We start from the raw sequence: 12369 nt of genomic DNA on the forward strand, positions 1-12369 counted from the left end.
ACGGTAAGGGGGCAACCCTCGGAATGTGAGCCTGTCGGGCCGTTCGCGGGCCTTTTGCGCAAGCGGAAAGAACGGAGGAGGGAGAGGGCAGGAGATCAGGGGTTGCCGCGGTGATGCAGTCCATAGCCAAGGGTTTGAGGTGGGTCCTGGATGCGATAAATGTCCATAGAAAAAGACCACGCGCCGGGCCGAAGCGGGTACTCCTGTGTGTGAGCAACAACGTTGTGATGTTAAACGGAATCTTTGTGCTAAGCCCCGTTTCTTTTGAACCCTATATACAGCAGCCGCAGGCCTCAAGCCCTTAGCTGAGCTAAATATAATGGATCATATGACATCATGTAAACGAATGAAAAACAAGTAAGGATTTCGGACGGGGCTATGTTCTAGGGACTACGTTCTCGTGGGTGCACAAGGACCGGACGGCTGCGGATCGACTACGCAAAACGTGCTTTGCGTGAAACGCAATTATCTGTCCAATACCAATAAAATGGATCTTGGATACTACACGCACTCCGAAGTTTAGCAAAACCATGGACGGTAGCCTACCGTAAGCTCTTGTCGCCAGCTAATCGCCAGCTCAGTAGCTCACAATAGGAGAAATCCTACTGGCTGGTCTCCTGCGCTACTTCAGGCACACAAGTAGTCGACGAGAGGCACTTCTGCATGTTCTGCATCAGTTTACACAATTTATTGTTCGTCACCAAATCATTGCATGTCTCTAATTGATTGTTGTCCCGATTGGACATCAATAGCGATCATTAAGTAACTCATGAGGTACGGCAAGCCCAACGAGACGGTTTAACGAAATAAGTCACAGCTCGCCAGCAGACAACGGCAAACGGGGTATTTCTGGTTTCGGGAACGGATCTGTTTCTGTCTTCCAGTACAATTTTGTTGCAGGGCCGCGGAATGAAATTGAAAATGCATTCTTTGCAATAGTTTGACATTCTGAAAATCATTGACCCCGGACTTAGGTCGTCGGGCGGCCCTTCGGGCCGCATAACACCTTTCGTATACGGCGTATGATAATATTTCTGCAAGCCGGTCGGCTTCGGGATCTCTATTTCTGTTTTCGGGAGTTCCGGTACGATGTCCACATGAGCCTCTTGGCGCGTTTGGGCGTTACAAGCTCAAGATTCTGTATCCAAAACGTGTCTACATAGACGAAATAACTTAGGAGCCGGAGCAGATGCTTTGACAACACAAGTCCTCACAAACTGATGCTTGAATTCAGGGTTCTGCACTGAGCAGGTTTCTTCGGGACGGCGGGACAAGACTAGACAAAGTTATACTGGGCCCGGAAATGGGGATGCGGCTGGCTGTAATCGTCTGCATTATACTTGAGATTAGGGATCGCTTACTCCAGCGAAGCGGGAATTTTCGGATGAAACCAAGTGACTCATTGGCCAGCAGGGGCCCCTGGACTGGGTCTGGCCAAGCTTCCGCCGGCCCTCGCCTTAACCTGCGTGTCAAATAATCAAGGAGCTGTAACAATCTCATTTGCACTTTGTCAAACCGAGGCCACCCATAAAAAAGGTAAGGCCCTGAACGGCCCGTATCGTTACAAGCGCATCTTCAGTTGCCCGGCATCTACTCTTATGCGCCTCACAATGAGCGAGGCGTCCCCATGCACACCCTTACACGTGAAAACACGCCACGCACGGACCCCCTCGTGCTGCGCTGTGTAGTGTGCTGTGAAAGCTCATTCGTGTGCTAACGCAGCAATTAGCATCGCTTTATGCAAAAATACTCCACAGCAAGTTCAATCATGCATGAATGGCTGGATTTCCAGGATGAACCGGAAATAGCCTGAACCTTCTGAAATGCATGCAAAAGGATGCATGCTTCAAGAAAACGTATCCACAGAAAACGTTGCCCCTGCTTTACCACCGTCGCTACCGCTCTTGCTTGACGACAAACCAATTCACGACACACTTCGTGAGGACCGCAGACAACACCGCAGACAACACTGCCTACTGCCACGTCATTCATTATCTACAGCAGACGAGGCGGGCAAGTCCGGGCAGTTTGTGTAGTGTAGAGATGGCAATCCTCGCCAGGAGTCAGGAGTCCGCCTGCACGTGTCATCCTTGCGTCCTTGTAGACATCCAGCGATCTACCCGCAGGAAAGTCAATAAAGTCAAGAAAAGGAACCGGGAACGCACAAGCCTGGGAACGTAACGGAAGGAACCCACTTCAGCCAGCCGGTACACCTGCGGAGGTACACTTTTGGAGCTGCTGTCCTTGCAGACGAGGTACGACGTGGTCTACGGTCGCCCATGAATACGACTATTCACGAATGCTCCGGACTGTCCACGGGCCTCACTGCTGGCATTCCTTATCCGCAGGGAAGGAAAACAAATAGTGGTGGACGCCACCGAAGGGCCTTGGTTGTGGTGGTAGGGGACACGACCGCACCTACCGCACACTGGTGTCGAGGCTTCCCGCTTCAATGAGCTGCAACAACTGGCCAAGCTAAATTTGCCTCCTGAGAACCAAGCAGGCAGTCAGCGGTGTTATCCTTCCATAATACATGGTAGCACACGGTAGCAAGCACAGCAGCCATGGTAGGGTCTCATGGCAACTCACTAAACAAAGACACACACATAGGATGGACCCATTTATGGTGTTGATGACAAGGCGGCTGATGGCCGGGGTCCTGAGATGTGGATGGGCATGTGGGCTTGCATGGAAGCAAACAGCCCATCTGACCTGAAGGAAATGTTCCATGCCGTCGCAGGTTATTTCGCCATAACCGAATAACCGAATAAAACTCCTCAGCCACTCCCCCCAATACTTCAGGCTAACATATTTGGTAAATGTGGCAATTAATCACCAGGTTTCGTACCAACCACCAACTCCAGCGTGAATATTCAACATCCCTGCAGCAGCACATTTGCCATGTGCAATTTGACGACCGTGGCCCACTGTCGTTGTAATGAGTCAAGGAAGGCATCTTTGGTTTGGTTCACAGGAAATCAACGGGCGGACGGTCAACACCCCTGGCACAATTAATGAATCGCCTAATCATCACGGCATGCATAGGTTCGATGCTCAAGACCTCAACAAAGCTGCTTCAATCGCAAACAAGAAACATCAGTTCGCGTGAATGCTGAGCAGCAGTGCAGCCGAAAGGGCAATGCCAACAATTCGTTTTCCAAGTGTGAAAAAATCAAAATTCCTGGCAAGTCAAGATAACGAGTTTTTCCGGGTCGAACCAGGCGTTGTGAACGAGCGGGCCCCGCCCGAAGGTGGTGACCCCCAGAGGAATACGCTCAAACGCGTGGCCGCCAAGCCAGGCAGTCGCAGCTGCCCGTCAGTTGAGCCACGAAGCCTCCGCGACAGGCCTGGTCCCCTGGCAGGTACCGCACCCGGAGCTCTGACGGTAGTGCAACAACAGAAGCGACTCAGGAGGTCACAGCCCGTGCACTTTTGCGTGGTGCTGGGCAGGGAAATGCCTGTCCTGAAGCTCACGGGAGCATCATATGGGGGTTGGTGATGATGATTGAGGGATGATGCGGGGGATGATGCGGACCTGTAGCTTACTCCTGCCAGCAGCTGCCTCTCCTCAGCGGGGGAACCTCCACGGTGAACACGTCCACCTGCGTGCGCCACGTGCGGAGTGTCAGGTGGTGTAGGAGGTAACGGCACTTACGCGTAGAAACGCAACGCGGAAGCGAGTAATAACATGCAGGTTGTATGTCTTGAGCAGCAGGAGAATTGCCGGGAAGGATAGCAGGAAAGGCTTCTCCAGAAGCTGTGGTGGATGCAGTAACGCGGTGTCGCTGCTGTTGCATACATCTTGATGCGACCGACATGTAAACCTTGGGAGTGGGACGGCCCCTTCTCCCTCATGACTCTCCCCGACATCGGATCGGCATCACCACCGCTTCGCTGTGGCCCTATCATTCCCCTTCCCCTTCCCCTCCCTCGCCCCTTCCCTCTACCCCGGGCCACACACGCACATCCTTGCTCACGCGCACCGCCATACATATACATATACGTGTATACGTACAAATATACATATACACACCTGAAGACTTCATTATATCCTCAAGACTCAAAGGGTTACATCACGTAAGCTACAAACATATGTGGAAAGGCCCTCGCTAACAGCCGCCACTAAGCGTTTTACACGGCGTCACGACACATGTCTTGCACGTCGGGGAAGCCTCAGGCTGCCTTGCTCGCACCTCTCCCTTGCCCAGCTCCCTCTCGCAGCGCCAAGAGAAGGTCAGGTGGCCGCGGGGACCGCCGAGCGTGGCTTCGCACCTGCGCACCCAGGCGGGCCGTGCGGGCAGACAGTCACGTCAGGCGCAATGAAGCCGCCGCGGCGGCTTCCCGCACGACGACACGAGGCAGGGGAATGGCGACAACAGCCGCAAGCAGGAGCCAGCCGGGAGGCAAAACAGGCCGCGGCCCGGGCCGGGAAGCGAAAACGCGATAACGGCCTTCACCTCTCGCCAACAACCAACACACACGGTATGGTGTCCGTGAGACGAATCAACTTCAGGAACCCACGCGTTCTCTGTACTTGCAGCACGCACGGTCGGCCCTTCACAAGGTGGCAAAGTTCGAGAGCCAAAGGGCCCTACCCAGGTACGCTCACCAGTTGCGCCGCCCCATCACCAAGCTGTCCACGTCATCCTCCGGGCCAAACAGCGGCACCATGCGCTCTACACAGCCCTGGACGGGGAGGGGCCGCGAAACAGAACAGCGATGGAGCTGGACTGGCTGGCTGGACGTCTGGTTAAGTGGATGATGGATGAATAAGAGGGCAGGTGAAAATGACTGAATGCAGTTGAGTATGTTATGGATTATTGGATGAAGTTGTTGGATGACTTGACGGTTTAGGAAGCAGTGTCCAAGAAAGGAGACGGCGAACCAGGGACGCACAAGCGAGGGGGCCCGATGGGGAGGGGTGGTGCATGCGCATGCACAACTTTATAAAGACATAAGTCCCCCCTGGAGGGAATCACAAACCTTCAGCACGGGCCGCGGATTGCGCCCCGCCAGGCACAGCAGCTTCAGCAGCGGGGCCGGTGGCGGCACGTTGACGATGGCGGAGCTAATGATCTGCGGGATGAACCGCGGGTCGGCTGCACGTGCGGCTTCGCTAGGTACAGGCATGTCCCCGAAGTCGCTCTCCGCCAGGCCCTCCCCGCGGCGGCTATGCAGCATGCCGTACCCGGCGCAGTGCACGTCGCCGCTGAGCACCGTGAAGCGGAGGCCCTCCGCCTCCGCCAGCGCCTGAGGGGGACACCACCGTCAGGAGGTCGTGGTTCAAGGGGAAGGAAGGGCCGTCATGGAAGGCGTCCTGGCCATTCAGGTAATTAAAGAGCTGTGGTGCTGGAAGGTACGGATGCAAAAGATCGCCTCTCACCATAAGGCCCTCCAGCAGCTGATCCCGCTCCCTTATATGCTGCCTGGCAGACCACTGGTCGATGACGTCGTCCAGGTGAGCCAGCATCCCGAAGCGCATATTGACCTGGAAGATGGCGGCCAAATCAGGCAACAAAAAGGCAATATAAGCGAAGGTGATGGTTCAACTACATGGTGGTGGTGGTGGTGGTGGTCGTCAAGAAGGGCGCACCGGCGCCCTGGCAGCGCCGCCGAATTGTGGTGAAAAGCTTCTTGTCATCCCCTGCAGCCCGATGCTGTAGACGTCGCGTCGCCAAAGGCATGGGCATCCACACACCCACGCACCCCACCACCTACCTTGGCCGACAGCCCCGTCTTCTGCATGATGACGCTGATCAGTGTGTCGCCCGTGAAAAGGTCGTCCAGCTTCTGCAGGTGGGCAAGAGACGCCGCATGCCAGGAAGTACGGGGCCAAGTATCCAGAGATAAAGGGAAAGGGGAACGAGCAGTCAGAGGGTCAGGAGGGGCCCCGGCGGCGCGAATGCTGAGGTTGCTGGAGCACGCAGGCCAAGCGGCCGCTCCTATCCCCTATCTTGACAACCGGTCGTCTTCCATGCGCCCTATCCTCTCCCCCTGCTCCTATCCACTGCCGCCACCACACCTGCACCCACGCCCACAAGGGCGGCCATCTGCAGCACCCTGACAAGTGCCAATCATCCCAATCGGCCCCCGGTCCGCGCGCCGCACCTTCTCTCCCTCCCCCCAGGCCCCACCTGCATCGCATCCTGCACCGGCAGCCGCGGGTACACCACCGGGCCTCCAAGCAACACCATCACGTGCTGTACACAAGACGGCAGCGCCCTCAGCCGCTCCGAAACCGACGTGAACCAGCCGGGTGGCAACATCCGGGCCTGGCTACGGAAGCTGCGTGCATCGGGCGCCAGCAGCGCCACAGAGGCTCCAAGGCGCAGAAGCGTGCAGCTGGGATTCGTCGCCGTGCAGCACCAGGGGCCGGCCCCGCTGGCTCCGCTGCCACCGGCTCCGTCGCCGTCGCCGGAGAGGAGGAGCCGATCGGGTGTGGTATGGCTGGAGCCGGGGAGGGAGGAGCAAATCCCACCTGGATTCCTCACCTCGGGACTACAACAGCAACCGAATCAGGACTGCAGCAGTTGCCAACACCACAACAAGGGCTGCTCCCTGACGTTTGCACAACCTCTTCTTCCCCCCAGCTAGGTCCCTAATCTACACGACCGGCCACCTACTGTTGGAATAGGAGGTAGAAGAGCTGGGCAACACGAAACAGACCCTGCATGATGGCCGAGTTCTGGACGACGTCGTGGTAGGAACCCCAACCGTCTGCGGGCCAGAAAAATCAAAAACACGTGTGTCACAAAATAACTAGAACAATTGCTTGCAAGTAATACGGTACTCTGGAATGGTACGAATAGCAAGCATGACGAAAAGATAGGACACGTGGATGCCGTTGCGTCTGTAACAACCTGCTTGGCCGTTGATTATAAAGCGGCATCCGGCCTTCTCCCCCGGAAAAAAACTAAAGGCACGCAAATGCAAACTTACCGACAATGTCATGGTCGTCCCAGACGCTGAAGGCGGGGACACATGCGAATAGCTTGGCGTAGGAGGGCTGTAGGGCAGCAGAAAACCCGTGGAAAGGACCGGCAAGGAAAACGTCAGCATCAGCATCAGCAGCATCAGCATTCGACCTCAGCTAGCGGTAATCCTGCATATCCTGGCTTATCTCCGCAATAAGCCAATCATCAGGGCACAGCCAGGTAGGACCCACGGGGCGCTTCCGCCGGGACGTTTCCCCGCCATCTGTTTTCCCCGGCACCTGCGACCAGTGCGCCGCGTAATGGCTGAAGTAGAACTCTTGCACCTCGTCGGCGATAGCGTCGCTGAAGGGGATGGACGCCTTCGCCGCCGTGTCCTTGTCGTCCTCCGTTTTGTCCCAGCCCTCGAGCAACGGGCCCTGAGGCACGGCATCGCACCACATCACATATCGCACGACCACACCAGGTAGCTCGAAAATTCCCCACAACCACCGCCGATGTAGGCGACATGTAGACAGGCAGGTTTTTTCGCTAGGGCTGCGATCCACTCGATCATTACAAGGCACCGTATGCATGCGGTGCTAAAGCCAGTGGTGTAGAAACTTCACCCGCGGTCGCATGTTTTTATCCCGACGAGAGAAATCCCTGTCTTCCGACTAGGTCCTAGAATACGCGGTGAACGAGAGTGGAGAATGGAGTGGCTTGCACCTAAGCACACGCAAGGGCTTCGAGCAACACCCCTTTAGCCAGGCGCCCAGCGGTACAACTTATCGCATCAGCAACCGCGAATGTCTCACCAGCCACAGACATGCGACGGCTTGGCCTGTATTCTGCCTTATGCGCTATCCAACAAAATCGTCCTGCGAGTTGCCGGCCCTGCCGGATTATTCAACTCCTGCGGAACCCAAGCCGCCACTACGGGCCACAGCCAGCACCCGCTGCCGCCTGCAAAGGCAAGTTCTGACCTATCACGTCCTCACCTTGAACACCCCGTCGTTATATAGCTGGTCGCCCCCTGTCGGGAGGAACAGCAGGAGCAGCAGAAAGCCCTAGGCCAGGGACGTGGTGCGTGGGACAAACAGGGCCCCCAGCCCTCAACCCTGCCGCGCTGCGCCAGGCGCCACACAGCCAGCATACCGCTCGACCTCGAACCCACCTCAGTGGCACCCCCGCCACGGCGCCTTCGTCCAGCTCCCAGCCAAGGTTCCCCCATGCAATGCGCGGCCCATCCTCATAAAATCCAGTTTTACCAAGGCCAGAACAATACTTGAAAATCAAGTAGATTTTCGCAAGGACGGATATGCTTCGATATTGGCATAGCTTGCTTGTATTACGGCACCAGGGAGCCCCTCTTCCTCCACTTCCCTCCTCAACTCCCCCGACCATTGAAGAGGGGCCGACACTCTACACTTTCCTATAAACCCCTCCGCCCTTCATCCTCTTTTCCGCCCTGCGCTCCACCGAACCCAACCACCCACCTCCAAGCAGCAAATGGAAGGGCCGCTCCTCGTGGCGCCGAGCAACGTCCTGCCACAGCGCCAGCCCGGCCCCCTCCATCCCCTTGAACGTGTGGGCACAGTCGCTCGCGTCCAGGCCGTTGCAGGAGAAGAACGCCATGCGCCAGGGCTCGTCCAAGGCGGGTACAGCAATGGAGTGCGAACACCCAGGTACTAGACTGACCTACATGCGCACAGATACAACCCCAGGTAACACACTTTACCACGGAGGTTAAATCATGCTTGGAGGGCTTAGCACCTTAGGCAGTTGAGTTGCAGTATGATGAGCTCGTGCCGAGCAACGTGTTACGACAAAAGCATCTGCCCTAGAGCTTACCTGGTATTCCAGCCGCTTGGACGCCTGTCCGCACGTTGTGCCCAGCTGAAATCTCCAGAACTGCCAATTCCTCCAGGAGAACAACAGCTCGCCTGGGGCCACCTCCGCCTTCATTGGCATCACCCTCTCCGCTGGCTGCTGCTGCTGCTGCTCTTCGTATTGCGGCTGCTGTTCCTGCTGCTCCTGCCTGTGATGCTGCTGGTGTTGGCGGCCGTTTTGCTCGCAGCTGCGCATGCTTCCGCTGCCGCTACCGCTTTTGCCGCCGCCGCCGTCATCACACCACGCTTGAACAGCGCTTTTGGTCTTACCCACAAGGCTGACGACTTCCTCTTCCTTCGAAAGGTTGGCTGCGGGACCAAGCTCCGACACCAATTCTACAGCGCCAGTTCCGGCACCGTTCCCTCTGTATTTGGTGCTCGCGGGCCCGTTCGGCTGCTCACCCTCCGAAAACTCCCACCAGCTTACATGCAGCTTGCCCGGGTATGCCTTCAGCATACCTTCCGTACATATTACAAGTACTGAAAGCTGAAGGCTTCCAGTGTCTGGATCGTAGCTGTGGAGCTTCAAAAACGGCCCAAAGACTTCCTTGCCATAGAGTGACGCTAGGGTGTAGTACTCCAGGAAAGGGCTTGGGACAGCAGCTCCTTCAATTCGATTGCTGTTGATGGTGCTGCTGCTGCTAGTGCTGCTTGAAGAGCTGCTCTGCCGGTCCAGGGCCCCCAGGGGATTAGAGGTGGGGATTCCGGCCAGGCTGGGTTTGGCACAGGCAGCCAGAAGACCAGGGCCAGCACTGCCGGTTGGGGTCGTTTGGGTTATATATAACATGTTAAAACATTATATTGTTAAGCTGTCATAAGAGGGAGGTTTGGCGTTTGGAGGATACACGTACGTAGGGATGATCAGCAGGTCAGAACAACAACCAAATCGCTTCCGGCTCTCTATGTGTACTAGATAATATTGTGAAGGCATTACGTCATGCTGCATCTGGTGTGCCAGAGCGCTCATACCCGTCAGCGAGTAGTCAAAAGGTCAACTAACGGTTAGGTTTTGGGTTCTGCCTCGTCATGTCGCCGCCAAGGGTTAAACAGCCCTTCAAGACAATGCAGTTGTGATCAGACGGTTCAACGGAGCTGTTAGCATGCGACTTGAAAAGCACAATCTTTTCCCTCCAGGCAGCCCGTAAAATTGACCTAACCAGAACGCAAGTCGAGCATGGCAGGAAGAAGATAATGATGATGCCTAAAGCAACTCTATGAGTCTGCCAGGGAAACTGTTTCATACTTCCACACCGCGCAAAGGCATTCCAAAGCTAACAAAGCCTTAAACACACCGGCAACAATCACTTACACACTTGCAGCGCAGCCCATCCAAAAAATGCAAATTGCTGGTCTTCCGTAGGTAAATTGCTTGCCGCTAGGTCAAAGCATTGTAGACAAACAGCGGTAACTATATAACTTGGGAACAACTCCTCCCAAAACGTTGGCGTTGTACGCGAGGAGCTTCCGCATCTTTCTCACGGAACTCCACAACGAGAAGCGATGAAATTGTTCCCCGTACCTGCCGTACTACGTCGCGTGGATGGAGCCCTAGCTGATACCTCTCGTTCCGCCATCAAATCATTTTTGCTTATTATGTACATTCGTTCTCTTTGGTTTGTCAGGCCTGTGGTTTGCAGGCCTAGCGTACCTTTCGCAGTAGATCCCCTTGGCTGGTATCGCGTTGTCAACGCGGGAACCGGGTAGTCAAATACCCCGATGTATTCTAGGAATTCCATGATTTGATAAAGGGCAAACTACAGCAGGATGAGTGTGGAGGCATGGCAGGACTTCGGCCAGAAGGTCGACCTAACGGCCCGAATCCGGGAAATTTTACTCAACTATCCCGAGGGGACCTCTATCCTCAAAGAGCTTGTGCAGGTACGCTTTCATTGTGGGGATACCACCCAACACTTGGTTTTTACGTCCAAGGGCCCCTCATAAGGGTAGGGTGAGATTGCGCCGCGTTGCGTCGATATGCAGTCCCAATCAGCTAATACAGGAAATCCCATATCGGCGACCCCCTGCCCCATCTTCATACATTCGCGGTCGGCCCGTTTTAACAAGCGTGTAGCAGCTACGCTGCAAAAGCCAACTGCCTACTGCACCTGCACATCGCGCCTCCGCTGAAACCTTTTCCCCGCAGCTCCATGTGCCTGCTCTCCCGGCCTTTGCGTGGCTTCTTCGGTTATGGTTGTGTTCACTTTGGCCCTATCAATTTACCAACGCTGGGAAACGAGAGTTTGCTACCATACCATGCATACCTTTCCGGTCCACCAGAACCCCGGCTGCCAGCTATTTCGCGTCAACGCGTGCCCGGTCCCGATCACTGCCATGTAGTTCCTGACCTCCATATCGGGCACACCGAGCTTCTGTTACCCAAATCAGACATCTAAAACATCATTCTGTTGTCCTAGATGAAAACAGAAACCCTTGACCCGTATGTGTCAGTGCGACCCAAATCGGATTTTAGATGACCCGCATGGGGCAATATAATCATCCCACCATTGGAACGCACGTGACCCAGATCGGGCATAGCGACGTGCGGCATCACGGCATCTCACTGCATCGTGACCCACATCGCAGAACGCCGACGACGCGCGGGCTACCTGCATCAAGTTCTGTTTGGACTGCCGGCAGCATGGAACACGTACGTGGTGGCGATGCTGCTCCTGCTGCTGCATCATCTGTCTTAGGGAAGCGGAGACGTAGTAGCGCGCCTGGGCAGAGGGTGTTTTGGAGGACACGCGTCCAGCCATCTGTACAGCAGGCTAGGCGAGCTGCGATCTGAAATACCTGCTACATCCTTTCCACAGAGCCATCCCTCCTGCCTCTCCACCGGCTCCGTCCGGACAACTTTAGCCTGAGTCTCCTGCTTCCCCAATGCACCCACCCTGCACAGGCTCGCTGTTATCTCCGGCCATGGCTCCGTTCCAGGGTCCCGCTTTGCTGGCCTTTAATGACGGGGTCTTTAGCGATCGCGACCTGGAGTCTATCAGCCGCATCGGGGACAGCAAGAAGAAGGACGAGGAGGGCAAGACCGGCAGATTCGGGTGAGGCGTGTGGTTAACGTCGCAACGGCAGAGATGGACGCCCTGGCGCGCTGCGACATTGGGGGCTGTCCGCTCCCGCTTATTCAGCGCCTTGAGAGGTTTTTCCAAGGCTGTGGACCAACCTACGCTGGACCCAACTCAGCCCGTGCTCATGTTCGTGTGTTCGTGGGTTGTCGCATGGCTCCCTTGGCTCCCTCCCTCACCCAGTAGTGTCCGTATAGTCGGCGACAGTTCCGTTTTTCTTGCCGTTTCCACCTTGCGACTTTCCTCCCTCCCTTCCCAGAGTGGGTTTCAACTCTTGCTACCACCTGACGGATGTGCCCAGCTTCGTGTCGGGCCGTCACCTGGTCATCTTTGACCCGCACTGCAGGTACATGAGGGGTGCCCGAGGATGTCCGTAGGAGGGGAGGGAGCAGGTTGATGGATGTGGGGTTGGGGAAGGGGTTCTGGAGGAATGAGAAGCACCGGCGCGGTGGCTTTGGTCTGTGGTGTAGAGTTTCTTCGGCTATCGGGCCG

General features: G+C 56.0%; 2 protein-coding genes across 2 annotated transcripts in view; one reads left to right on the top strand and one right to left on the bottom strand.

The window, feature by feature from the left end:
- Positions 1 to 3542: 3542 nt before the first annotated feature.
- Positions 3543 to 9260, bottom strand: VOLCADRAFT_94690 (uncharacterized protein; the record flags this gene model as incomplete). The annotated part of the gene is made up of 14 exons (XM_002953925.1): positions 3543 to 3602; positions 3656 to 3757; positions 4194 to 4272; positions 4610 to 4686; positions 4984 to 5250; positions 5384 to 5488; positions 5719 to 5790; positions 6135 to 6447; positions 6624 to 6717; positions 6940 to 7006; positions 7214 to 7351; positions 7913 to 7947; positions 8411 to 8612; positions 8766 to 9260. 14 exons carry the CDS (start codon positions 9258 to 9260, stop codon positions 3543 to 3545), a joined length of 2106 nt encoding a protein of 701 aa, XP_002953971.1.
- Positions 9261 to 10567: 1307 nt separating this feature from the next.
- VOLCADRAFT_118510 (uncharacterized protein) overlaps positions 10568 to 12369 on the top strand; it is a gene marked incomplete at both ends in the record, with an annotated part of 39020 nt that continues 37218 nt past the window's right edge. Inside the window, 4 exons of the mRNA XM_002953843.1 lie at positions 10568 to 10681; positions 11387 to 11450; positions 11703 to 11853; positions 12137 to 12223. Coding sequence (XP_002953889.1) covers positions 10568 to 10681; positions 11387 to 11450; positions 11703 to 11853; positions 12137 to 12223 — 416 coding nt within the window. The remainder of the gene's footprint in view (positions 10682 to 11386; positions 11451 to 11702; positions 11854 to 12136; positions 12224 to 12369) is intronic.

Source organism: Volvox carteri (assembly GCF_000143455.1).
Source record: "Volvox carteri f. nagariensis unplaced genomic scaffold VOLCAscaffold_39, whole genome shotgun sequence".
Classification (NCBI taxonomy): domain Eukaryota; kingdom Viridiplantae; phylum Chlorophyta; class Chlorophyceae; order Chlamydomonadales; family Volvocaceae; genus Volvox; species Volvox carteri.